Genomic DNA, 24,944 nt, shown 5'->3' on the forward strand with positions numbered 1-24,944 from the left:
ATATATGCATATAGATGGACAGTCAGATAGATAGATAGATAGATAGATAGATAGATAGATAGATAGATAGATAGATAGATAGATAGATAGATAGATAGATAGATAGATAGATAGATAGATAGATAGATAGATAGATAGATAGATAGATAGATAGATAGATAGATAGATAGATAGATAGATAGATAGATAGATAGATAGATAGATAGATAGATAGATAGATAGATAGATAGATAGATAGATAGATAGATAGATAGATAGATAGATAGATAGATAGATAGATAGATAGATAGATAGATAGATAGATAGATAGATAGATAGATAGATAGATAGATAGATAGATAGATAGATAGATAGATAGATAGATAGATAGATAGATAGATAGATAGATAGATAGATAGATAGATAGATAGATAGATAGATAGATAGATAGATAGATTGAATTAAAGAAAGGAGGCTGAGTAATGTTATGGGTTGTGGTTATGGATGCAACACTGTGTGTCCCGCTGTTAATGAGGCCCGGCGAGCTTGTTTTTAATGAATCGGTGAAAAGGTGATGCTGGGACTGCTGTGTGTGTGTGTGTGTGTGTTGACATTCTCTCATTTAAGCCCCCAAGCAGACTATCACGTTGTCTGATATTGATCCAGCACCCCACCACCCATATCTTTTTTGTCAATGTCATTATATATAGCATATTTATTCTTGTACAGTTGCTTTTCACATTAGCATTCATAGCGTTTGTACAATTTGAAGTCATTTTGTACAAATTCTCATCTCTTAATCATAAATTGTTTTTTAAGATTTGTAGTCTTCATCAATTGGACAATGTTGTGTGTGTGTGGCATTACACGATTATGAATCTGTGCAGTCCTCACAGATGCCACTCCTGCTCGCTGTCACCAAGTTAAACGGTTTCTTAACATCCCGGGGGGGCTTTTTGCATTTCCCTCCTCTCCATGTCGCTCCCTTCCACTTGCTGGGCGGGGCAGCAAAGCTCAGTGGACCACAGCAGACCTTGTCTATTTCTATCCCCTTCCAGCCTTGGCCCTATTTGATGACACATGAGAGCCCCCGGGACCACGGCTGCGACCTCCTCAGTCAACGCTCATGGCCCGGATTGACAGCTGTCAATCAAAGTCTGAGCTAGTGTCTCACCAGGGGGAACAATTATGGACAGTTTGCGTTGTTGTTGGTGTGTTTGCTTATCTAGAAGAGTATGCTCATCATTTAGAAATGTCAGAGCTGTCTCATTTCCCCCCCCCCCACCACCATTTTATCAACATTTCTCCAAAATAAAACTCCAAAATCACTCTGTTATAAAATATGTTCAAGATATGTTTCTAGAACTTCAAATATCCATCTTTTTCTATTTTTTGCACTTGGAAATGAGCATGTTTACTACTTAACCAAAGCCCGGAAAGCCAGCTCATTTAATGGCGTCATTTATGTGTCGCCAGTTAAAGACAAAATGTTTCTTTGTGTTGTTGTTAGTGGCGGAAAGGCAGAGCAGTGAGCTTTTCTTTGTTGTACCAGCGCAGGGACTTTCATTGTTGATCTGTGTTTATTGTTAACTGCTGCTAGCAAACTACTAATGACATAGTGTCCACATCAAACCCATCTTCTCACTGCATACTGCGACTTTGCAGATGTAATGGCCATCAGTGAGGTATGAGGTGGGAGACAAAAAGAAAAAAAAAAACAGCAAAAGACAATAAATACATGATTTTCATTTCAAAGATATTCCTTAAACCAATTTGTCCACATACCGATTTGTGTAAATCGGATTTGAAACAGTCATTATTTTCCATATAATACAAGTCGGTACAGTGGAACATCGGAACCGTTCAACTTTAAATTAAATTAAATTAAATTAAATTAAATTAAATTAAATTAAATTAAATTAAATTAAATTAAATTAAATTAAATTAAATTAAATTAAATTAAATTAAATTAAATTAAATTAAATTAAATTAAATTAAATTAAATTAAATTAAATTAAATTAAATTAAATTAAATTAAATTAAATTCCAAGGTGGAACCCTTTAACTCAAACAAAACTGAGGTCATTCCATGATGTTGACGTTATCATGCTAGTAAGACAGTTAGCTAACGCCAATCAGTGCTAACTTTGCACTTGTAATTGAAGAAACTCGAGAAACTGCGGAAACCCAAACATTTGTAAAAAAAAGAAAAATAGTTCAAAACCTAAAGTCAGTCCACTTTTATAGAACAAAATAATCGCACTGCGTGGCTTCATCATTGATGTTCATTTAACTAAAATACATCAACTCATATATATTAGCTTCGTTTGTCATTGATAAACACATTCATTTACTGAAATCAACTGTCTGTATCATTTAGAGAGAATACAATTCAGTGATTTATGTGACTGCAAATAAACATCAATAAGTCTTACAGGAAATGTCTCATTAATTAGTCATGTCTTAATTGGCCTTAAATGCCATTAGTGTGTGTGCTTGCCCTGCCTTCATTATTAACTGCAATCTGTTTAAGCTTTTGCACACACACAATTTGTGTTTTTGTGCAAACCCATGCCAATGCACTGGCTGGCTCATCTTTGATCAGTGGGGCTTGGCATTGGTTGGGGATGGGGGGGAGAGGGTGGCTCGAGGTGAAGCGGTGGGTGCGGGGGCTCGAACCTCCCACTGCTACTGATGAAGACGAATGAGCTAACAAGACATGACGGAATTGCTTTTGGAAAAGGGAGGGGGGACCCAATGCAGTGGCGTGATGTTGCGTTGAGGGCGGCTGAAGGGGCAGGTTGATTTATCACTCCAATGGCAGATAACCATCTGCCCCCCCCTCCTTATTCCCGAAAACCCAACCTGCCTTATTCACTGTGACCCTTTGGTCTTTAATTAAATCCCCCAACCGCCTCCATCATCCCATCCACGTCCTTGTTACAAAAGTCACGCTACGTATCATACAGACAACAATATACATAATTGGGGGAGGGGGGGGGGGCAAAAGGTTGGTCGGTGAAATGCCCAAAATGTCACAACCGTGTTGATTTTACATTCCATTACCACCAAGGAGAGTTGGGAGGAAATTCAGAGAAAGGAGGAGAGTAATGAAGCTGGGGAACTGAAGGTCAAAAGAAGAAGGGTAGAAAAAGTGATGAAACGGAGGAGAGGAGGAAAACGGGCTGATTAAGATATGTACATAATGTGAGGGGGGGGGGGTATCAGGGATGACAAATTGAGAAACAGTGCAATCCTCCGAGAGAGGAGGAGGAGGGGTAAAGACATATTAAATGGTATAGGAGGCCAGGGAGTGAGATGAGGCCTCCTGATGAATTCATAAAAGACCCGCAGAAGGGAAAAACATGCAGATAATATATTTAGGAAAACGTGCAGCCTTATCAGACAGAAAACATCGCGTCACCTATTAGCCAATTACAACAAGATTGGTTTGCAGATGAGCTTGTTAACTTTCAAATAAATGTGTGATGTCAATACAAGAGTAGAGAGATAAGATATTTCTTTAGTGATCCTTGGCAGAGAAGCAGCGTTGGAGGGAGGGAAAGAGTTCACCCCTCGCCATTAATCACTGCAGTGCCATTCGCTGTCTGAAATATCAGCCTATTAAAACATTCATTGAGCTGATTAAACTGCAATGAAACCTGGCAACATTTGCAGCGACACTTTCTGTGAGTGATTTATTAGAGGAAAAGGCTTTGTACGCGGTTCCCCAATGTCGATAATCACCAAGATGGCCGCCAGCTGACAGTTGACGTTTTGATCTGCAACATACAATATTATTAGTCATCAATTAACATGAAGGTAATTTGATTTTACTTTAGTTTCTTTTGTACCTTTTATTACTTTTCCCCCATTTCAGTCTTTTTGGACTCCCTCGGGTCATCTTGTTCCTTTTCGGTATAAACTAACTCATGTCATTTCAAAATGCCTTTTAGAAATGAAAGAGACAAAAGATAACCATTTGACAATTTAATGTAGCACATAGAATAAAACATACCCCAGTGGAGATGTGCTGTCAGTCAGCTAGTGAGACGCGTGTATGATTATGTAACAAGAGCTGTCTGTTTCACTTGGTGATCTTGACAGGTTTAGTAGGATTCTGATAACTGGAGCAGAAAGAAGGTCAGATTGTACCAAAATCCAGTTCACATTTCACTGCATTAGCTGAGGTGGAAAAGTTCCATGTAGAACTGATGTCGTATTGATCCATATGGTTTATTACAGGCTGTGCAAGTGTTAACACTGTCCAGGAAGACAGGAGGGGTGATTATCTGGAAATGGCCTTATTGATCGCTTCGGGGCTGTGCCTCGGGAGAGGACTGCATGTCCCTCAACGTGCCTGGGCTTGGATAGATGTGACTTAAAAAAAAAAAAAAAGGTAAAAACCCAAGCTGAGATGTGTGTTGATGATCGTCTTTTTGTCTACAGGGACCTAAGTGATTCAGAGGTTATCATCTTGAAGGGATAAGGAATCAGAACCTCCTTAAAGGACATGTGCGGAAAAGGTACGATTTTGTTGACTGTACTAGTAGTTTGAATTGGTATAATAATCCTTATTAGGGCAAAACTGGACTTTTTATTCTGAATTGATTCCGAGTTGTGCGAGGCTGAGGGAAATTGCTCGATAAATTTACATTCATGGGATGTATCTTTGTGGTAGGGACTATTGAAGTTTAAAAACTTTCTTTCTGTATTCAAGTACTTTACTTGAGCATTTAAATTGTGATTTTGGAATAAAAATACATTTTGTCGTGTATGTTAAAAATGTCAGCATGACCCGAGTGTAGTACTGCATTTCTAATATGATCTGTTAAAAAAAAAAACAACAACATTTGTCTGACCCCATTGAGCACCTCTGATTTGACTTCTACGAAACTTCTGTGCCTGAGGAAAAACAATCAAGGCATGACTGACTTGTGCCAAGCTATCAAAATAAAAGCACTGCATATAACTGATTGTAAAATTTCGTTTTTACTTTTGTGCATAGAGTGCATTTCAGTGTATACTTTAAATTAAATTGTAAAATTTGCTTTATGAAATTATCTATATTCTTTCCAAAATGCGTGAGTATACTTTCACCACCTCACCGCGTCATCTGCTAAACTCCGTGTAATTTCTCAGGTTGCTTTGTTACTGCATCCCACTGAGGAGTGCCTTCTTTGTTTTCCACCACTGCAATCTGTTTCGAATGAAAAGACTCCAAAACCAATCAGTCACCAATCAATCTCAGAATGAAAAAGTGATTACTTAATAAATATTTAATGCAGCGTCTAACAAGCGTTACGATTCAAACATGCCGATAGTTGTCCAAGATTTACCATAGTACTGTACTTGTTTTTGCTGCCCCCAAGTGGTCAAAAGGTTTATTGGATTTTTAGGGGAGATTTTTTTTTTCTTAATTAAAAAATGTCCACTATTTGTTTTGCGATGCTGTCTGTATCAATTTATGATTAAATTCACGTGTCAATATCATTTTCACTGTAATCCTTTAATTATAAATAATTATTGTATTTTTATACAAGATTGGCAAAAATTGATGAACTAATTGACATATATTTGTCAGGCAGGAATTTTCAAGTAAATTCAAGTCTCTGTTTTGTTTATTACTATTCATTTCTGATGGCACTCTTACTGTTGGAATTCTTTCCTCATATAAAACTTTACTTCAGTGAGTCCATCTCGGTAGTAAACATCAATCACATAGGCAGCATTTGTGGCACACGGTGGATTTATGAGATGTGACAATGAAGTGTTCAAAATAACTCTTGTCGTTGATACCGTATTTGTGGTTCTAAAAATAACCTCACTGCATCCCCTCGTATCCCCCCCTTGGATTAAATGTTGTAAAAATACACAACATGACGAGAATGACTGGCTTGAAATGTGTGTGTCGAAATGTGTTGGCAATTATGCCTAGCTCATCGTATGTCAAGTTGTGCAAGCGTCGCGAATGCTATTACGGTCTGAGTTAGATGTGAGAGGCACCTTGTGCAGAAGGGCTGCAGGGCTTGTCACTGTGAAGAACCATCTTCCTCGGCCATATTCAGCTCCAAGACAATGGCGGAACATCTTTCGGGTGACCCCACCAAGCTGGGGAAGGGTCGGGCGATTGCAGTGCTCACCTCGGGCGGTGATGCCCAGGGTAAGTGCTGGGGTTTCAATGTTTGGACAAAGTCAGAAGTTAAGACTAGAGAATAGAAATAATAAATAAAAAGATGTCGACATATAACTGTTCAATAACGGAACCTGCTATAATCAATTTAAACAAAAGATGATGCTTGTGGAAATCGACTTCCGCTCCTTACCTTATTTTTTTTTGCGAGAGATCTGAACTATTTGGAATTGTTTTCATTAAGAGACTAAGATTGCATTTTACTTTGTGATGTTAATTTGAGTTCAATTAATTGTTCAGGTCCACTTCCATCTGCAGAATTTCTCTTGCTCATCTCCCTGTGACACAGGATCTATTTTTCTCCCTAATTATAGAATCATGACCTCTCTGTCATGTGTTATTAAATCTCTGAAGTAAAGTGAGTGAGCGACACCACACTTTTCTGCTCTTGTTTATAACATAAGGCAAGATACTCTTGGCAGATGCAATGTCAGTCTATCCACCTCTTGCCCTTTAAGTGACCCCTGAGTCATGACGGTGCAGCAACTGCTTTCCCTGTAGGTTTCTTCATTTCTACAAAGTTAAAAAAAAAATGCTTGTCACGGAAAAAGTCAATAATGGCTTGTTAGATAATAGACTATACATGAAAGAAAATCCATCTATCTAGTTTTGATAGCGCTTTTGCTCATTAGGGTCGCAGGTGACACTTTGAGCGAGAGGCCCAAAGTAATATTTTGCATGGTACTGTAATTTCGCAATCTATGTTTTTGTATAAAACTATCCATCCATCCATTTTATCCCCCTCCTCTCCCTGTATCGTTTTCCAATCTTATTAAAGCAACTTTAATGTGTGTTCTCTAGGCATGAATGCAGCTGTGAGGGCCACAGTTCGAATGGGAATATACACCGGAGCCAAAGTCTTCTTTGTCCATGAGGTAATGTCATTGATTAGTGTTAGAATTTAGAACCAATAAAGGCCACGGCTTTTCTGAAAAGACTATTTAGCCAGGAATGAGACCCTAAAACTTCGACAAGTCCGAGGCAATAATGTGCTCGCTCTCTCTCTTTATTGACAGGGCTATCAGGGCCTGGTAGATGGTGGAGACAACATTCGCCCTGCTACGTGGGAAAGTGTGTCCATGATGTTGCAGCTGGTGAGAAGAAAAACAAAAGGCTACATTTAAAGATTGATTCTAGTGATTTGTTTCTCAATGCATTTGGGCTTTGTAATAATAACAAACAATTTTACCAATATACACTACCGTTCAAAAGTTTGAGGTCACAAAATTGTTTGGGTGACCCCAAACTTTTGAACGGTAGTGTAAATATTATTATAATAAAATATTATGAATTAAATATTAAACATTATATCTTATATTTGTATAAGATTATACATAATCAATGAATATAAGTATACATATATATTATAAGACTTTTTACACGGAAGATTATATATATAATCTATAAATAATTATCTAAATAAATATATACACTATCGTTCAAAAGTTTGGGGTCACCCAAACAATTTTGTGACCCCCAAACCTTTGAACGGTAGTGTACGTCATGCAGTTAGCTAGCAAGCTAGGCTGAAAATGCATCGTCGTGGCACGTGGAGCTAGGTGGTGTTTTGGATTCTCATTTAAGTTTTTTTTTTTTTTTTTTTTTTTTTTCATTCAAATTTGGCAGCCTTATTAACAACAGTCTTCACCAAAAATGTATTTTCATTTTACAAAGACTTTAAATACAACCATACAAATTGTATCTATATTTAACCTGTGACCATCAGGTCACAGTGACACTCTAACCTTTTGGTCAGTAATTCTAGCAACGCCTTGACGGTTTAAATGTGTATGTCAATGAGATTGGCATTTAAATGCCAGAGTTCATTAGACAGCCAAAGTCACTCGTGCATGGTGCTTTGAATGAGCCTCCTGCCTCTCCACCTCCTTGATTCTGATATTGACCATGACACATTCCTCAGGGTGGAACTGTGATTGGCAGTGCCCGTTGTCAGGACTTCCGCACCAAGGAGGGTCGTACCAAGGCGGCCTACAACTTGGTCAAGTTGGGCATCACCAACTTGTGCGTCATTGGAGGTGATGGCAGTCTCACCGGTGCCAACCAGTTCAGAACTGAGTGGAGTGAGCTACTAGCAGATTTAATCAAAGCTGGTGAGGATTTATGGATATTCTCAAAAGTTGTTGATGTTTGAAAACATTTGAGACCAGGATTATTTTAAACCTGTCCTCAGGTAAGATCACAGCAAATGAAGCAAAGGCATCCTCCCATCTCAACATTGTCGGCATGGTGGGCTCCATTGACAACGACTTCTGCGGCACTGACATGACCATCGGCACAGACTCTGCCCTGCATCGCATCATGGAGATCGTGGATGCAATTGCCACCACAGCACAGAGGTGGGCATTTAAATATCTCATGCAACATGTCAGAAACGTTCCACAACTGGTGTTTCAAAAGATGTATTTAAAATATAAAATCCAAGCCGCACATTTGGAGGAGTGTGTAGATTACGTCTAGAGAAATATTTCTGTTCACATGATTCGAGGCTCTCTAGCTTAATTTGCTTCTTTATGCAGTCACCAGAGGACATTCATCCTGGAAGTGATGGGCAGACATTGTGGGTGAGTCAAGCATCTGTGTGAGCAGATGTGGTGATCATGGTGAAAACCTGTGTCGTCGGTCTGTGTTTCTACAAACAAGACCTAAACTTTTAACCTTTGACTTACAGTTACCTGGCTTTGGTGACAGCTCTGGCATGTGCTGCTGACTGGGTATTCATTCCAGAGATGCCCCCAGAGAAGGACTGGGAGGAGCATCTGTGCAGACGATTGACTCAGGTAAATTTGAGGTTTTATTTGCAATAATTCCTAAAAATACTGTTGGTGAATTACTATCTTCTTTTTCCTCTTAGCAAAGGAATCTTGGCAACCGTTTGCATATTATCATCGTAGCAGAAGGTGCAATAGACCTCAATGGCGAGCCCATCACCTGTGAGTATGTCAGACAGGTCAGTAATATCATTTTTTTACGATGCATATTTTTGTTAGAAATATACATCTGTTCATGAATCCAAAACATTTTGGTTCAGTTGGTGACAAAAAAGCTTGGCTTCGACACCCGTACCACCATATTGGGCCATGTCCAGAGAGGAGGAACCCCCTCCGCCTTTGACAGAATCCTGGTATTTTTTCATGACTTAAAATATTTACATAAAATGTTTTTTTGGGGGGTTATTGGTTTCTTTAAGTCTGCTCTGTGATCAATCAGGCCAGCAGGATGGGTATGCAGGCAGTGATGGCCCTGTTAGAAGCCACACCCGATACTCCTGCAAGTGTGGTCAGCTTGTCGGGAAACATGGCTGTCAGACTGCCTCTGATGGAGTGTGTGCAAGTGGTATGTCGCACAAAATATTGACACAACAAGCGTTATATGAAGCATCTGGGTGCATAACAATGTTCTCGGACAATTTTAGACAAAGGATGTCACCAAAGCAATGGCTGAAAAAAGGTTTGAAGATGCAGTGAACCTTAGGGGAAGGTGAGTCATCCGCTTTTATGCTTCTCCATTTGGAAAACGTTGAATATTGCATTTACTTTTTAATGTCCCTACATTTGTGCAACCTTTTGAGAATAGGAGCTTCGAGCACAACTGGAATGCCTACAAAATGCTGTCGCACATTCATCCTCCAGATACAAAGGCAAGATATGATTTTTATATGACCCACTTGAGACTGGATGTCTGACAAATGTTCCTGTGAATTTCCACCCACCAGAGCAATGTCAACATAGCCGTTTTAAATGTGGGAGCACCGTGCGCTGGGATGAATGCTGCAGTTCGTTCCGTTGTCAGAACTGGCCTCCTCCAAGGTCACCAAATGCTGGCCGTGCATGATGGATTTGACGGTTTAGCCCATGGCCAGGTCATTTTATGTTACACACTTATAGTGTTATGAATGCATTACCTAAACACACCACAGGATATATTTCAGGAGATAATTTCGGCTAATGTGCTTTCCTTACGCAGATCGAGCCTATTGGTTGGACTGGAGTGGCCGGGTGGATTGGAAAGGGTGGCTCGCTCCTCGGTACTAAGAGGTGAGACGGTTCCAAAACGTACATGTTGAATGCACAACCCTGATTCTTCCCTTTTTTGTGAAGATCCCTGCCAAGTAAGTTCATCAAGGAGATAAGCCAGAACATCTCAAAGTTCAACATTCACGGAATCGTCCTTGTCGGCGGCTTTGAGGTAGCTTGAGCAGTGTTTTTATTCGACTAAATGATGCCTGTAATGAACCATAAAAGATAGAAACAACTTGTGTGTCATAATAAAAGTTCATTTTCACACGTTTTGTTCTCCACATAGGCATTTGTTGGGGGACTGGAGATGGTGGAGGCCAGACAGAACTATGAGGAATTTTGTATCCCTTTTGTCATCATTCCTGCTACCGTCTCCAACAATGTTCCTGGTTCGGCCTTCAGTATAGGAGCGGACACTGCTCTTAACACCATAACCTCGGTCTACATTTCTTTTTCTCCTCACATAAAAAGTGCCAGCAAACATTTAACAATGTTATAATGGCCTTCTTCTTTTCATATTTATTTCTTCTAGTCATGTGACCTGATCAAGCAATCGGCAGCCGGTACCAAGCGAAGAGTGTTCATTGTTGAGACCATGGGAGGATATTGTGGATACCTGGCAACCATGGCCGGCTTAGCAGCTGGAGCTGATAATGCGTATATCTTTGAGGAGCCTTTTGGAATTAAGGACCTGAAGGTCTGAGTAGAAGGAATATATAATATACAGTATAAAAATAAAACATCACGACTATCAGGAAATGAAGACATTTAGTCTTATGAATTACAGTAAATCATTTTTATTTCTCAACTTGCTCATAGATGAATGTGGAGCATCTGACGGAGAAGATGAAGACAACAGTAAAGAGAGGACTTGTTCTGAGGTTTGAATGAAATGCCAACAAATTCCTTCTTCAAAGGGTTTACTGTCCTTCTTTTCCTCAGAAATGAGAAATGCAATGAAAACTACACCACGGATGTTCTCTTCAATCTGTACTCTGAAGAAGGAAAGGGTATATTTGACTGTAGGAAGAATGTTCTTGGACATATGCAGCAGGTATGGCATTCTTAGTTTATTGTCAATTTATGAGTACAGCAAAAACGGTTGTTTGTGTTTTAGGGTGGAACCCCCAGCCCCTTTGATAGGAATTTTGCCACCAAGATGGGCATCAAGTCTATCCTATGGTTGACGGAAAAAGTGAAGGAACACTCCCGACATGGTCAGGACCGAAAGACAAAATGCTAAAAAGAAGGATTGGTGCTTGATGTTGTAATATGTGTGTGAAACTTCAACTCTCCAGGTCGAATCTTCGCCAATGCTCACGATACCGCATGCGTGTTGGGAATGAAGAAGAGGTCTTTGATTTTCCAGCCTCTGACGGAGCTGAAAGAACACGTTGACTTCGAGTAAGACATTTTATTGTTTCAGTTTAAATACTGAACATGGATTTTCTATTTTCCACTTCTTCTTTCTTCCGCAGACATCGTATTCCGAAAGAACAATGGTGGATGAGGCTGAGGCCCGTCTTAAAAATCCTGGCCAAGTATGACACCCGCCTGGACACTTCCAACATGGCTGAAATGGAGCATATCGCTCAAAAGAAAAGTTCATAAGTAGTTTTTGCATGTAGTTATTCATGCCATCAGAACTCTACGTGACTCCTGTGTTGGCTGTAGCTCTCAAAAGCTGTGGCTTAAAAACAAAACATAATGATGAAATGAAAATAAAGAGAGCAATAAATTATCTAAAAGACATTGTTGCATTTTATTGAAAGCAGCCAGCAAAAGCAACTTGTTACCCAACCGCAATTGATGATAAGGGTTTACATCAAAATAAGTAATTATATTTGTTAGAAAATGTGCATGGTAATACAACACATTTCTGATCCACTGAGATGTTTGAGCAACATTTGCTAAGTGAACATTTAAATGCTCAGAACAATTTCCAAGCCTGAAATAAAAAGAAATATTTTGATGGCTGACATAACAGTAACGAAAACATGACAAAAATATATAAAAAAATATAAAAATAGATTTTAATATTTTATTATACATAGATGCAAGTACAGATGTGCTGACCACCTAATAATTAGTTCATTAAATCTACAATTATTGTTATACATCATTGCATAAAATTAAGCAAGAATTTAGAGCATAAATGAGTGCCAATATTGGCCACATAAAAGTAATGTAAGACGTATTGTGAGTGCTGACGAAAACAAATACGTAAGAACTACACTACCCATGATACCTTGTACTTCCGGGTAAGGCGGGTAAGCTTTTTGATTGGTTAACAAGTGCTTTTCAAATCGAGTGAGCGGTAGCTGTTGATGGTTTCTTCTCCTTTGGACGTGTTCGCTGCTGATCTGTGTGAGTATGAATATCAATATGTCTTTTGATGCAATTTAAATACTACTGCTATTACTCCCAAGGATTTCCACTCGAAATAAGTTACTGTCTGCTACATCGTTTCTCAAAGTTACTCAGTTACGTACGTAGCGTCGTGTTCTTCGGTGTCGTCTGATCGTTAGCTTAAAAAATGTATTCAATGTGGTTAACATGTTTTTCTCCAGCTATCTTCAGACGTCATGAAGTGTTTGGCCGTCGAGGATTTGATCAACCGGACAGCTTCGTTGAGCGGGACACTGCTGTTATGTCAAGAGCTCGAGGTTTGCATGATCAACTTTTTCAAAGTGACGCTACAGTTTGACGTCGATAACGTTTGAACTCATTTGCAGTTAGAAAATCGCGTTATTTTATCGTTTGGGTGAATTTGAATGTTGATGTACGTGGTGATGTACCATTCGGAAACTTTCTCAACATGTGATTTGAACTTTACTTAATAAATCTTTGTTTTGCAGAGACTTGCCAAGCGTGTACCACTTTATGGGGGCACTCTATGTGATAGGGTCATCAGAGCCTGTAACCATCAATTTGGACTTAAAACGCTGGAGTTTGATCACATAAGCCAATTGGTAACGCTTGTGGAGCTTGCCGTTCATGGCTATGATGTCTATTCTCTCAACCAAAGCAGTCCACTATACATGGAAAAGATCATTTTCCATGTAGTCAACAACCTAAGCTCTCTTCAAGTCCACACTCTCTGCGGCCGTATCGCTGCGTTGCTGTATACCAGGCTGACCTCAAAATCACAGGTTTGACTTTGTACTGTGATTTATTTCTTTTTTTATTTTCTATGACATACTACGTCTTCCAATAACGCTTGTTATTCTACATTGTCTTTAGGATGAGCACTATTATGTTCTTGCGCGGAGCTGCTTCTCCGTTTTGTGGAACAGTCTCGCTGCTACCATGGATCAGAAGGTCCTCAGTCCCCAAGACAAACTTCGTTGCCAGTTCCAAGCCCTCAACTTCCGTCTGTTGTTGGACACAGAAACTCCTAATCTTTCTAAAGCTCCTGCATACATAGCGAGCGCCATCTTTGAATTTTCAAAAAGTCGTGAAGCACTGAATGAAAAGGATGCCTCTTTTGTTCTCCACGAAATGCACGCTCTTTTCTCCAGATGGAGTGGTAGTCAAGATTGCAAGATGGATGGCTCTATTGATACAACAGGCATTTACGCACTTCTTGAAATGGTGCTTGTCATAATCAAGATGCTGTGTAAATCTGGGTATCATAGTTTGGCTTCCACCTTTCTGAATGAAATGGGGGTTAAGGTGAGGAAGTATGCCGATTGTCGTGTTGCACCTCTGGAGCTCGGGAAACGGGCAGTTGAAATCCACTCTATGGGGACACCTGCTGAGTGTAGTGATAAGTTCTTGAGAGCGTGTGCCAGGACCTTGAGGTCTCTTCCACCAAAGTTGGGTGAACGTGAAGCTCATTCTGTCCTGGAAGGATGTCAACTGGTGATGTGGGTTGTGGAAAATTGCCATAAGAAGGGATTTAGTAGCCCTGTGCTGCTGGCTTGGTTTTCCTTTCTTGAGGAGCACCAAGACCTGATTAAGAGGATCCTGGAGGTTGGTGCTCTTTAAATATTTACTACTTTCCTTTCGTTAGCTCTGCTCAAAAGCACTTCAATCTATTTGTTCTGTCTTTTCATTTGCTTTTATTTTTAGAGCTCAATATTACAAAGTGAGCGCAGCAGTCTGCAGCAGAGCCTCTGCATCAGTATTCTCAAAGGCTTTGGATTTGCCTCTAAGAGCTTGTTAGAGTCCCAGGTGAAGTCCCACCACCACCATACATGATGTTTAAATAAGATTCATGTAATGTATGTATATATAATTTTTTTTTCTGTCATGTTTGTTAGCTGGATGACAGTGAGACTCTGGCCAGAGTGCTGCTCTACTGCCAAGCCACAGCTGGACACATGATGACTGAAATGTGCAAACTGCCAGATGAAGACTTTGTCGCCCAAGCAGGTGCTTAGGAGCTGTGTTTGGGGAGAAAAAAAGAAAATAATGTTTGAATTGACTTTGAAGAGCACACTATCTGAGCATCATACATTGTTTCCTTGTTGTGTCTGTGTAGTGGCTGAGGTGAGCAACTTAGGCTGTGGCTTGTATAATCGTCGTCTGTATGATCAGGCCTTCACGCTTCTTGAGCTCCTGTGTCGCGATCTGAGCAAGAACTGTCCTGTTTCGCTCTCTACTGCTCGGGTAAGCTTTGCCACTGTGCTCAATCTCTTTAATTAAGACAGTAATGGAATGTCTTTGGACTCCCCCCCCCCCCCCCCCCCCCCAGTTGAACCGACCCTTCATGCTAGCTGTGCAGTCTTCCCGGCGAGCGGGGCACCTGGAACGAGCGCTGGAGTGGGTCATCCTGTGGCTGAAGGTCTTGGGGAATAAAATGGCTTTGCATATGACGGAGCCAATCTCTTTGTGGGTGAAAACCAAGATCGACGCCGCTCGTAACTCTGAAGAGGACATCCGACTCAGGTTCTAATAATTCAATCTTTTCCGTGGAGTTCATATTTTCTTTGACGGTGTTGATTGTAATCTCCTAGGACTATACGTGATGGTTTTGGTCACGAGGTTCCCGATGAAAGAATAATGCTTTGCCTTTTGGATGAGGAGTTGCGTGCTTATAAGGAGGAAGCAGGCGACACCTCGCAGGAGCGCTACAACACTCTTTGCGATCTGCTGGACATCTGTCATGAGGAGAGCGCTCACAACCACCTGCGTGCTGTCTATCTCTGCGAAATGGCCCAGGTTGTTTGTTTTAAGGACTTCAGTGAACAGACAGATTGGTGAGCGCTTCCGTTCAATGTCTGAGGACACTTAACGTGCCGAGTCTCGTGATGACGTTTGCGTATGCTCCGTTTAACAGTGCGGCTGTTGATTTCGCCCATGAAGCTTTACGGCTCCTGGAAGAAGAAATGGAGACTCCTGAAAACACAAATCAACTGAAGGACAACAAGGCTCAAGCTTTGCTCTGGATTTTTATCTGCACTCTTGAGAAGAATCTCGAGGAGGTGCGTGCGCATGGCCCGAGTTACTAAGTTTAAAACGTGTGTGTTGGATTTTCTCACACAAAAGTTGAAATTCGCCGTAACGGTTCGGACAAGTCATTTCGAGTAGATAACATGTTTCCGTAGAAGCACGTCTACGTCTGAGTGTTGCGATGTTCTTTCTTGCTAGGCGATCGAAAGAGACATCAAGCTTCGGCAGATGCGTGAGCAGACTCCTTGTGTGGAAAATCCAGTAGGGACCAATGATTTTGATTATGAAGACAAGCAGCAAAATGAGCACAACATTTTGGTATACGATGGTCTGAAATTCAGCCTGTCTGCTCAGAACAGTACGTATTGTTAAATGTGAAGCCCTTTGCCATTATGTACATACGATTTGTGAAATTTGATTCTTTTTTTTTTTTTTTTGTTTTCCACAGAGTTTTGCCAACCTTTGGAAAGAGCGCTGACTGAGTGGGCTACTCTTGTGCGGACACCAGTTTTGCCTTCCATCAGGAATCCTAAACAGACATCAGATTCTATTGCGATGACCGCAGCTCTCTTCCAACTCATGGGAAAGGTAACAAGTGCATTTCCAAAGAGACTTTACCCATTTTAAACAAGTCAGTGTGACTTAGTTATGTATAATCTATTCTTTTTGCTTTTGTTGATCAATTTTCCTTTCTGCATTTCTCCATTTTAGCCTCTTAAAGCTTTGGAAGCATATCAACTTGCTATTGAACTTTCCCGCCAATTTGGTGACACTCAAGGATGCGCATATGCCCTCTGTCAGTCGGCTAGCCTCCTCTTGGAAATGGGCTCCTCTGAACTGGCTTTGGTAATGCCATTTTCTTTAAAAAAAAAAAAAAAAAAATTCAAGGCACGATAAACATCCGGGTCATTTTTCAATTGATCAGAAATTACTTGTGTTTTCAGATTCAAACTGAACAAGCAGAAAAAATGGTGATCACTGATGCAAGCACAGAAGAACCCTTCATTCTCTCGCTGGTCATCATTTTGCTGAAATCTCGATGCTGTTACAGTACTGGACAGGTTAGTAACAGGTGCCCGGCTGCAGCTCCCATATCTGAAGTTTTAGAGATATGAAATCTGTTCTTTTTTTTTTTTTTTTTTTTTTTTTTTTTTTTAGGTTATTATTTTGAACTTATAAGTATTTCCTTTTTCACAGGTGGATCGTGGGGTTTCTTATCTGTGTGACGTGCTTAAAGAGACCAGTGAGCAGAAACGTTCTAAGGGCTGGTATATGTTGCGAGCTCAAGCACTCCAGACTTGCAGCTCCTATTTCAGTTTGGACACGGCTTCCCTGCCACCAACCCAGCGGAGCCGCATTTCACAACATGGTAAGTTAGTTCGTTTCTTCTTTCATCATAGCCATTTAAACAATGATGATTTCTGCTTTTGGATCTCAGGTTTTAAAAGCCCAGATACTGCTTTGGGGGAAAGTCTGAAGCTTCTCAGTGGCCTGCTGGTCACTTTTGTGGGAAAAGGCTTGTATGGGAGTCCTGGAAGTGCCGCCGACGTGCGCTTCATCAACACAGGCATGTTAAATGACAATGATCAACATTTTTTAGTTTTGGGCCATTATGACTCTTCTCTTGATCTACGACAGGAAATAATCTGATGTTTAAATGGCGGCTGCTATCAGAACTGTTGAACTGCTCAATGAAAGTGATTGTGATGAGAACCAGCTACGGTGCCATCAGTGATGCTCGGCTGCAGTGTCGGGAAGCCCTGAAATTGGCCATCAAGTTGCAAGCACTGAGCCAGTAAGTCCATGCACTTAGTTCGTAGGATTGTGTAGTTCTTCCATAACCCTGGTGCATTTTATTTGGATTCTCTTAGATGTGCTGAGCTGTTGGTGGTGAAAGCTGAGTTGGAACTAAAGCAAGGGGAGACAGCAGAAAGTGGATTTGATTTAGACAAAGTCAAGAACCTTCTGGAAATGTACACAGGTCGCACAAATTAGTAGCTACTTTTAATGGCGAGAATCGGGCACCAAGATCAGTTCCCTGGTGCCTTTTTATTTGATGTTGAGTTTCAAATGAGCTTTGTCTGTTCAGATTTTCCAGACCCAAAGTCCAAGTCGGAGGTTAAAATCAAGCCAAGAAAAGGTCGGCCGTCGCAGAAATCTCGTCCATTTCCTGTGATGGAGGATGATGACCTGAAGGACATCCTGAGTACAAGGTGGACTCTCAAAGAGCCAGTTGTGAGAGATGAAAGTAGCTCGCCACCGCTCAAGACCAAACCACGTCGTTGGCTCTCCTGCCTGACGCACAAACCAACCTGCCAGTGCCCTTGCTGCTCGGAGCCCTTCCTAGGACGCGTCACCGCCCGCTGGGCTGCCGGACAGGCCGATATGGTTCTCCAGCTTGACCCTTCTGAAGCCGAAAATGCTTTTAAACTTTACTGGGCGGCATTGGCTCGTTGCAAGACAGTCACTGCCAAACTTGAGGCTAAATTGACTGAATTCATGCCACAGCAGAGCCCCGCAAAGACCTTGCTTCTGCACGATGTGATGGGCCGTGCATACCTTCACATGGCTGTTTCTGGCCTTGAAGCTAGACAGGGTAAGGTTTGCAGCATATGGAAAGTACTGGAAGCTGGTTTAGCTTTGGTTGATTCTGTGCGCTCCCCACAACTCCGAGCTGTGAAAGCAGGTCTCATGGTAACCAAAGCCATTGCATTATTGGTTACCTTATCTACAAAAAAAGAATGCAAGCTGGAGGAACTTTTCTCAAATGTGTGGACGTGGAAGGCGCCAAAACAATTGAAAGTTTTGAAATTGCAGCAATGCTCACTCAAGGAGCCTGAAGGTTTGCCTAAGTCTGAAAAAAAGAAGACAAAGGTCAAGGCCTCGCAGATAAATTTCCAATTGCCAAGCTACACAGCCAAAGGGAAAAGCCTGGGCCCCACGGCTCCAGTTATTCCAATGAGTCCGTTTCCCAAGACTCCAGTCGTCAAGTCCAGGTTTTCTGCAAAGGAGCTTAGCGTTTTTGACTTCAGCACAGTGGCCTGTACTCCAATAAAGAAAGATAAAGCCCCGGCCTCAGTACAGAGTGCGCAGAAAACTGCGCCCAAGGTGGAGTTTCAGGTGTTTGATCAGTTCCTACCCACTCAAGACAAAGTTAAGCCCGTACCTGCTGCTCCAAGACGCACCAAGAAATCTCGATTCAAGGTGGGTATCAAATTAGAGGACTAAATTAATAACGGGACTAATAATTACTTGAACTGTCTTAATTCAGGTGGAGTTTAGTGATGAGAGTGACGCAGAGTATAACCCTCGGGAAGTACCGGATGAAAAACTGTCCAAAAAGAAAAACACTGCAGGACAAGCTACATGTAAAGATAAAGCTGCCTCTGCCACGAAGATCCAACCGACAAGGCAGGCGAAGAAGAAGAGCTGCGCACTGCCTCAGAGCACCTCGTCCGAAGATGAAACTTCCGCTTATCGAGCGTCCTCAACAAGACGTGGACGAGCCAGAAAGGTGTCTGCCAAGGAGTTGGCGTTCGAGGAGGAGCCAGAAAAAATGAGGGCCATTGAGGAGGAAATAAATGAAATTCTGGACATGAGCATTGAGTATTTAAGGACGTCGGACAAAGAGGCAAAAGATTCTGCTGCTTCAGGTAAGATGTTGAACTGCCGCACTGTCACGCGAGCAATGCCTTATAACTTTGTTTGCGCTTTTCGTCTTTAAAGACACAAATTTTGTTGAGGTGTTGCGGAGGGAGTTGTGTTGCGATTTGGAGGGGAATGACTTGTCTACTAAGAAATGTGGACGTCAAGCAAGAGGTCCTCAAACCCCTCTTCCTTATCCGGACCTCACACCAGGTAAGGTTTTAGAGATTTGGACAATCCCTGAAATACCAAAAAAAGTGTTTTGCCAGCGGATTGATTATTTTTATTATTTGTTTTGGGTCAGACAATGTTTCATTTGAAGATATTCAAGTGTTACTCCGCTCAGCTTGGCTGGCTCTTCAGCACTTCCCCTCTCCCACCGTATTTCCAAACCTGTGTGCCCTTCTGGCACTATCGACGGGGCAGCAGGATCCCGTTACTACAGCAATGCTACATTCCCAGTCTTTGGGCATCACAAGCCGGCATCGCACCATCAGGCACCTCGCCAGCTCTCTTAAGTAAGTGCATTCTCCATGTGCTGTAACGTTTGTTCTGTAGGCAAGTGCGCTTTCTAAGTTGGTTATTTGTTGTGTGTTTTTCATAGGAAGCTAAAAAAAACATCCGGCGAGCTAGCAGATCAAATGGACAGCTTAAGTCTCAACGAGTCGAGTGCCACGACTACGACGGAACAGAGGTTGTCTCAGTTGGAGGACATCTTTTCCTTTCCAACATCTGATGGTTCAGCCTTCCCTCAGAACCACTGTCAAGAGTTGATTCAGCAACTTCAACACCTTCCTTCAGGTAACATGGGGGTGATGTTCCGATTTACTGGAACCTCTTTCATGACTGTGAGGGGATAAGCAAAATGGTTCCACATGTTTCTTTCTCTTTGCCACAGGCGTGACTGTGTGTGTGATGTCAGTGGTTGGAGTCAGAGGTCACGAAATGGGGGACAGCATCCTTCTCTCCCGTCTTGAAAAGGGCTCGGCTCCTGTGACTGTACACATTCCCACGTCCACCGAGCCGGTAAGCATGATAAAACGTAGTTGCAGGGGGATTGTAAATTAGAAAACAAAATCAAGTCGGTCTCCGAGCCAAAGGGAAATGTTTAACTTTTCTTTTAACAATTCTCTTCTGATTTACAGCGCTCTATTAGATGGCTGGTCCAGGAGATGGATAGTATTCTGGTGGATCAAAAGGCTCTGAGCAGTGTGTCGAACAAAGATCAGTGGTGGGAGGGCCGCAGGGCACTCAACTCTCGAGTTGAGGTAAGGAACAAGGGCACTGCTGCTGCAAAGGCTGTGATGTAATAGTCGCTCGAATGTGAACATTTTTATTTTTTACTTGGATAACAAAGGTTTTTATTGTGTGTGTGTGTGTATGTATATATATATATATATATATATATATATATATATATATATATATATATATATATATATATATATATATATATATATATATATATATATATATATATATATATATATATATATATATATATATATATATATATATATATATATATAATCATTATTATATATATATATATGTGTGTGTGTGTTTTAGTGTTTACTGAAAGACATGGAGCAATTGTTGGGCTGCTGGAAGAGCCTCCTTCTGCCTCTTTCATCGGATCCCAAGCTCTCCACAAAGGCCCAGCACCTTTGCAAGACTTTGTGCGCCAAGGGAGTGACAGCCAGTGAAGAAATGTTAAAGGTTTGTGGTGTTTTCTTTTTCCGCATCTCCAAAGCACCCAGGTAACTATATCGCCTTGTGTCTAGGTTCTCCTTTCAGCAGTCCCTCGACTGTCCCCAAAAGAATTGAAAAGCTTTGCTCTTGGAGTTTGTCCCGAATGGGATGACAATTGTGAGCAGCTTCTCCAATCGGCTGGTTTGCTTTTTGCTGACAAAGAGGAGCCTTGTGGTCATGTGGTTCTCATTCTGGACAAGGTACTAAAACTGAGCGGTTATTTGTCACGTGGAACAATGTGTCTGACCTCTGACTGGATCATCCTCTATGCCAAACTGTCTTGTCCTCTACAGTACCTTCAGAAGCTGCCCTGGGAAAGCATCCCCACCTTGAAGTTCCGTTCCATGAGCCGCATGCCGTCTCTGCAGTCATTAATTGGACTGAGTATTCAGAAAGAGGTATGATTTTTTTTTTTTTTTTATCCCAATAACTGTATCGATACATTGTGTGAAATCTGTCATCGGGATAATACAGTCTGTTATCCTCCTTCAGACTGACCCTCAGTCTATCTTGAAGCACGGTGTGGACCCAAAGAATACATTTTATATTTTGGACCCTGATGGCAATTTACAAAACTCAAAGAAAGAATTTCAAGAGTGGTTCAGCAGGTGAGACCATCCATCCACTCTTAAAAACAATACATTTGAAAAGCTTTTCTTGACTTTCCTCACTTTCTACTTTATTGTCTTTAATTTTAGTGAACCGGATTGGAATGGTGTGTGTGGACATGCTCCAGAAACGGGACAGCTGGAAGAAGCTGTTGCAGCTAAGGATCTATACATGTACGTTTGTGAGAATCTAATAACTGTTGGACAACCTATTAATATACATACAAGAATAAAATATGCCACTAGTGTATATCGTAATCGTAATTGGAATAACCTTGGTTTCCCCCCTTGTCCGGAATAACCTTGGTTTCCCCCCTTGTCCTGTGTATCATGCTACTCCATCCCTTTGGACTCTCCAGTTATTTGGGCCATGGTGCAGGGGCACGTTTCCTTGACAGCCATGCGGTCCTGATGCGACCAATGAAAGCCGCCTCCCTACTGCTCGGCTGCAGCAGTGCTGCTCTGGCTGTGCGGGGGGATCAGGAGGGGCAAGGAATCATCCTCAGTTATCTCATAGCAGGCTGGTGAGAAAAGTTATTCAAATTTTACATCGAATTGTAGAAAATTACAAAGTGATGTGAGTAATGTACAGTTTATTCAGTTGTAGAGCACAAGATTTCAGTGCACTATATCATTTACTATATTTGTCCTGACTCTTTTTTTTTTCCTCCCTTCCTTACCCCCATAGCCCCTTTGTTTTGGGAAACCTGTGGGATGTAACTGATCGGGATATTGATCGCTTCACCAAAGCTCTGCTGAAATCTTGGTTATCATCAGAGTCCGGAAGTGCCTTGCTGGATTATATGGGCCCTTCACGCCAGGCCACTTACCTGCAATATCTCATAGGAGCCGCACCGGTGGTCTATGGTTTACCAATTCACATGCGGTAATGGAGGCCAGTCAGCTGCTAACAGAATCACTTACTCATATTCTACACTGCAGTATTTTTCTGTTTTTTCTAGTCTTTCATTGTGAGGTTTTTGAACTTGCAATTCAACTGAAGATTTTAATCATTGTAAAGAACTGCATTTTACTCTCAAATTCAACGCCTGTTTTTGAATTGTGATTTTTGAGTAAAGAGTTTAAATAAATGTTCACTTGAATTTTTTGGATTGAGTCGTCCCTATTTAATCGTGATTACTGTCATTAAAGTCTGCATTCAACTCTTGAATCTTGAATTAACATGCTGAACCAATGAGTTGTCACGGCTGCAATATAAATTTATTATACAGATTCAGTGCCAATTTACAAATTGATTGATTTGAATTCATATCAACAGTTTGAAAGCCACAGCAAGTCGAGCGAGTTTCTAATAATTTGTGCTGCATGCATTCTAACGTCCACTAGGGGCGTTTGCTTACGGAAACGAACACACCACTTTTCTTGAACCGGAAGCAATCCCTGACGTCACACTCCCCAGGTTCCCAACATGGCGATCAATCTTGCGGACCTATCGCTCCCTCAGCTTGAGGGACTGAAAAGCCAATTAGACCAGGCAAGTTTACTTTTGTGTATTATTGTTGTGTTTGTAATACAATATTTTGTTGTATTGATGGTAATAGAACTGAATACACCGTGGGAGAGTTGTGTTAAATGTAGCATGCCCAGACTCTGATGTATCCCCTCCACCCCTCCCTACGTTTAAGACTATTTAAAGATAAGTAAGGCGTGCTAGCTCACACACATTTGTAAATTAATGCAAATCGGCATAATCTAAATTCACATGCAGATCACATGCATGGCAGATCACAGACATTTGGACAATTAACAAATTAACGTAAATGCATGTCTAAACGTATGTAGTTGCGGGACAGTATTGACGCTGTTGTGCAACTTTTTATTTTGCAGGAGGTCGAGTTCCTGACGTCCTCAATAAGCCAGCTTAAAGTCGTCCAGGCTAAATTTGTTGAAGCAAAAGATAATTTGAATTCCTTAAACAAAAAAAATCAAGGTGGGTGGAATCTGTTTTTAGATTCTGTGCATTCAGCCAAGGTTAATGAAACTGTCTCTCTCCTCACGTAGGCAAGGAATTACTCGTCCCACTCACAAGTTCTGTATCCTTGAATTATATTCATCACCAGTGTGTTTGTATTTTTATCTGATTTATAGTTTGCCATAGATGACCTTTTCTGTGCCAAACACAGATACCTACCTAACAGTTATATTATTAGCATGTTTTCCAAACTGAATGTATTTTTCCTATACATATAAATTGGAAAGAAAATGCTGTGTGGGTTACATTTTCCTGTTACAGTGTATTTTATATTCTGTCTCAGTCAGCCATTGTCCTTAATTTAACGTATTCTAGATGTATGTGCCTGGAACATTAAATGACGTGGAGCATGTTTTAGTCGATGTGGGAACAGGATATTATGTTGAAAAGGTAAGTAGGTGTTTTAATGTATTCCATTCTATTCTGCTTTATGTCAGGATTATTCATTGTTAAATCTAATTCAAAAATGCAAAACTCAAGTGCAATCTTTGGCTTTCTTGTAGAATGTAGCAGATTCCAAGGCATTCTTCAAACGAAAACTAGACTTCCTGACAAAGCAAATTGAGAAAATTCAGCCCGCCCTTCAGGAAAAACATGCCATGAAACAAGGTAACGGTCATCACAAATGTAGAAGCAACTGACAATCTCGCTTTTAACTTGTTGCTGACAAGTTGTCGTTTTTGCTTTCTTGCAGCTGTCATTGAAGTCATGAATGTGAAGATCCAACAGCTACAACAGAGTAAACAGGCTTCCAGCACCAAGGCTTAATCGTGACAACACTTAAATGAATGCTTTGTGTGTGTGTGAAAAAGAACTGTAAAATGTCCTGCACTGACCTTTATACAATCTCTTCTTGCATAATTTGGAAATAAAGGGTTGGTGAACATTAATGTTTTGTGACCCATTTGTAAGTGGTCCTAGCACAGATGTACAGCCTTACACTACAATTGTTATATACCATGTCTGCGTAAAAACACAAGCATCGGGAATAAAAAAAACAATTTTGATCTGAGGAAAACAAACATAAAAACTCATACGTAATGTTTTTAAAGGATGTTTTGTTTTGCTCCTGGTTTAAAATGGTTTAAATGCTACTAAAACAAAATAAACACAATAAGATGTCGGTTCAGTCATGATTAGCCTATCATCATTTAGCTTGTTGCAAAGCAGTGTCCAGTGATTTTATTTCTCAGCGTGCGCAAGTTAGTAAAAACTGGAAATAGAAATTTTTTGCAATGTTGTCAAAACAGTTGCAATGAGGTACACTTCAGAGTTTGTACTTTTCCAGTTGTCCCCCCAATACAAGTAGGCTACTTGAGGAGTACCACCTCTGTGTATCA

The 24,944-nt window shown here is 40.9% G+C and overlaps 3 protein-coding genes and 1 long non-coding RNA gene across 4 annotated transcripts; 3 read left to right on the forward strand and 1 right to left on the reverse strand.

Annotated features, from left to right (window-relative positions):
• Positions 1 to 3,210: 3,210 nt before the first annotated feature.
• LOC133162187 (uncharacterized) lies at positions 3,211 to 4,590 on the reverse strand. The gene is made up of 3 exons (XR_009716192.1): positions 3,998 to 4,590; positions 3,834 to 3,928; positions 3,211 to 3,761 (listed from the first exon to the last, which is right to left on the reverse strand). It is a non-coding gene; the product is annotated as an uncharacterized LOC133162187 (long non-coding RNA).
• A 1,361-nt stretch (positions 4,591 to 5,951) lies between these two features.
• On the forward strand, positions 5,952 to 11,961 carry pfkmb (phosphofructokinase, muscle b). The gene is made up of 22 exons (XM_061291203.1): positions 5,952 to 6,142; positions 6,974 to 7,047; positions 7,189 to 7,266; positions 8,094 to 8,283; positions 8,364 to 8,529; positions 8,710 to 8,754; positions 8,862 to 8,970; positions 9,045 to 9,140; positions 9,222 to 9,314; positions 9,401 to 9,526; positions 9,606 to 9,670; positions 9,767 to 9,830; positions 9,906 to 10,052; positions 10,157 to 10,227; positions 10,291 to 10,378; positions 10,496 to 10,648; positions 10,742 to 10,906; positions 11,029 to 11,090; positions 11,152 to 11,263; positions 11,327 to 11,426; positions 11,508 to 11,613; positions 11,688 to 11,961. The coding sequence occupies exons 1-22, from the start codon at positions 6,058 to 6,060 to the stop codon at positions 11,818 to 11,820; spliced, it is 2,328 nt and encodes a 775-aa protein (XP_061147187.1). The 5' UTR covers positions 5,952 to 6,057; the 3' UTR covers positions 11,821 to 11,961.
• Positions 11,962 to 12,477: 516 nt separating this feature from the next.
• On the forward strand, positions 12,478 to 22,719 carry espl1 (extra spindle pole bodies like 1, separase). Its single transcript, XM_061291202.1, has 32 exons — positions 12,478 to 12,576; positions 12,780 to 12,875; positions 13,068 to 13,361; positions 13,453 to 14,184; positions 14,284 to 14,385; positions 14,475 to 14,586; positions 14,696 to 14,823; positions 14,909 to 15,102; positions 15,171 to 15,413; positions 15,494 to 15,638; positions 15,805 to 15,964; positions 16,055 to 16,194; positions 16,318 to 16,452; positions 16,551 to 16,667; positions 16,804 to 16,975; positions 17,045 to 17,173; positions 17,245 to 17,401; positions 17,478 to 17,587; positions 17,696 to 18,810; positions 18,878 to 19,259; positions 19,333 to 19,464; positions 19,556 to 19,769; positions 19,856 to 20,052; positions 20,150 to 20,277; positions 20,397 to 20,519; positions 20,821 to 20,970; positions 21,036 to 21,203; positions 21,297 to 21,401; positions 21,496 to 21,611; positions 21,702 to 21,785; positions 21,971 to 22,135; positions 22,300 to 22,719. Exons 2-32 carry the CDS (start codon positions 12,795 to 12,797, stop codon positions 22,499 to 22,501), a joined length of 6,432 nt encoding a protein of 2,143 aa, XP_061147186.1. The 5' UTR covers positions 12,478 to 12,576; positions 12,780 to 12,794; the 3' UTR covers positions 22,502 to 22,719.
• A 276-nt stretch (positions 22,720 to 22,995) lies between these two features.
• On the forward strand, positions 22,996 to 24,494 carry pfdn5 (prefoldin 5). Its single transcript, XM_061291210.1, has 6 exons — positions 22,996 to 23,106; positions 23,460 to 23,562; positions 23,634 to 23,665; positions 23,920 to 23,994; positions 24,108 to 24,213; positions 24,299 to 24,494. The coding sequence occupies exons 1-6, from the start codon at positions 23,041 to 23,043 to the stop codon at positions 24,370 to 24,372; spliced, it is 456 nt and encodes a 151-aa protein (XP_061147194.1). The 5' UTR covers positions 22,996 to 23,040; the 3' UTR covers positions 24,373 to 24,494.
• Positions 24,495 to 24,944: the final 450 nt, after the last annotated feature.

This window comes from Syngnathus typhle, linkage group LG11 (genome assembly GCF_033458585.1).
Source record: "Syngnathus typhle isolate RoL2023-S1 ecotype Sweden linkage group LG11, RoL_Styp_1.0, whole genome shotgun sequence".
NCBI classification, from domain to species: domain Eukaryota; kingdom Metazoa; phylum Chordata; class Actinopteri; order Syngnathiformes; family Syngnathidae; genus Syngnathus; species Syngnathus typhle.

Coding starts and splice junctions, on each gene's coding strand:
- pfkmb (XM_061291203.1), top strand. CDS start 6,058: ATGGCGGAACATCTTTCGGGTGACCCCACCAAGCTGGGGAAGGGTCGG. Junction 10,228..10,290: donor TCGCTCCTCGGTACTAAGAG/GTGAGACGGTTC, acceptor TTTTTTGTGAAG/ATCCCTGCCAAGTAAGTTCA. Junction 10,649..10,741: donor CTCTTAACACCATAACCTCG/GTCTACATTTCT, acceptor TATTTCTTCTAG/TCATGTGACCTGATCAAGCA.
- pfdn5 (XM_061291210.1), top strand. CDS start 23,041: ATGGCGATCAATCTTGCGGACCTATCGCTCCCTCAGCTTGAGGGACTG. Junction 23,563..23,633: donor CTTAAACAAAAAAAATCAAG/GTGGGTGGAATC, acceptor CTCCTCACGTAG/GCAAGGAATTACTCGTCCCA. Junction 23,995..24,107: donor CAGGATATTATGTTGAAAAG/GTAAGTAGGTGT, acceptor GCTTTCTTGTAG/AATGTAGCAGATTCCAAGGC.
- espl1 (XM_061291202.1), top strand. CDS start 12,795: ATGAAGTGTTTGGCCGTCGAGGATTTGATCAACCGGACAGCTTCGTTG. Junction 16,976..17,044: donor GAGCCGCATTTCACAACATG/GTAAGTTAGTTC, acceptor TTTGGATCTCAG/GTTTTAAAAGCCCAGATACT. Junction 21,204..21,296: donor TGGTTCTCATTCTGGACAAG/GTACTAAAACTG, acceptor TGTCCTCTACAG/TACCTTCAGAAGCTGCCCTG.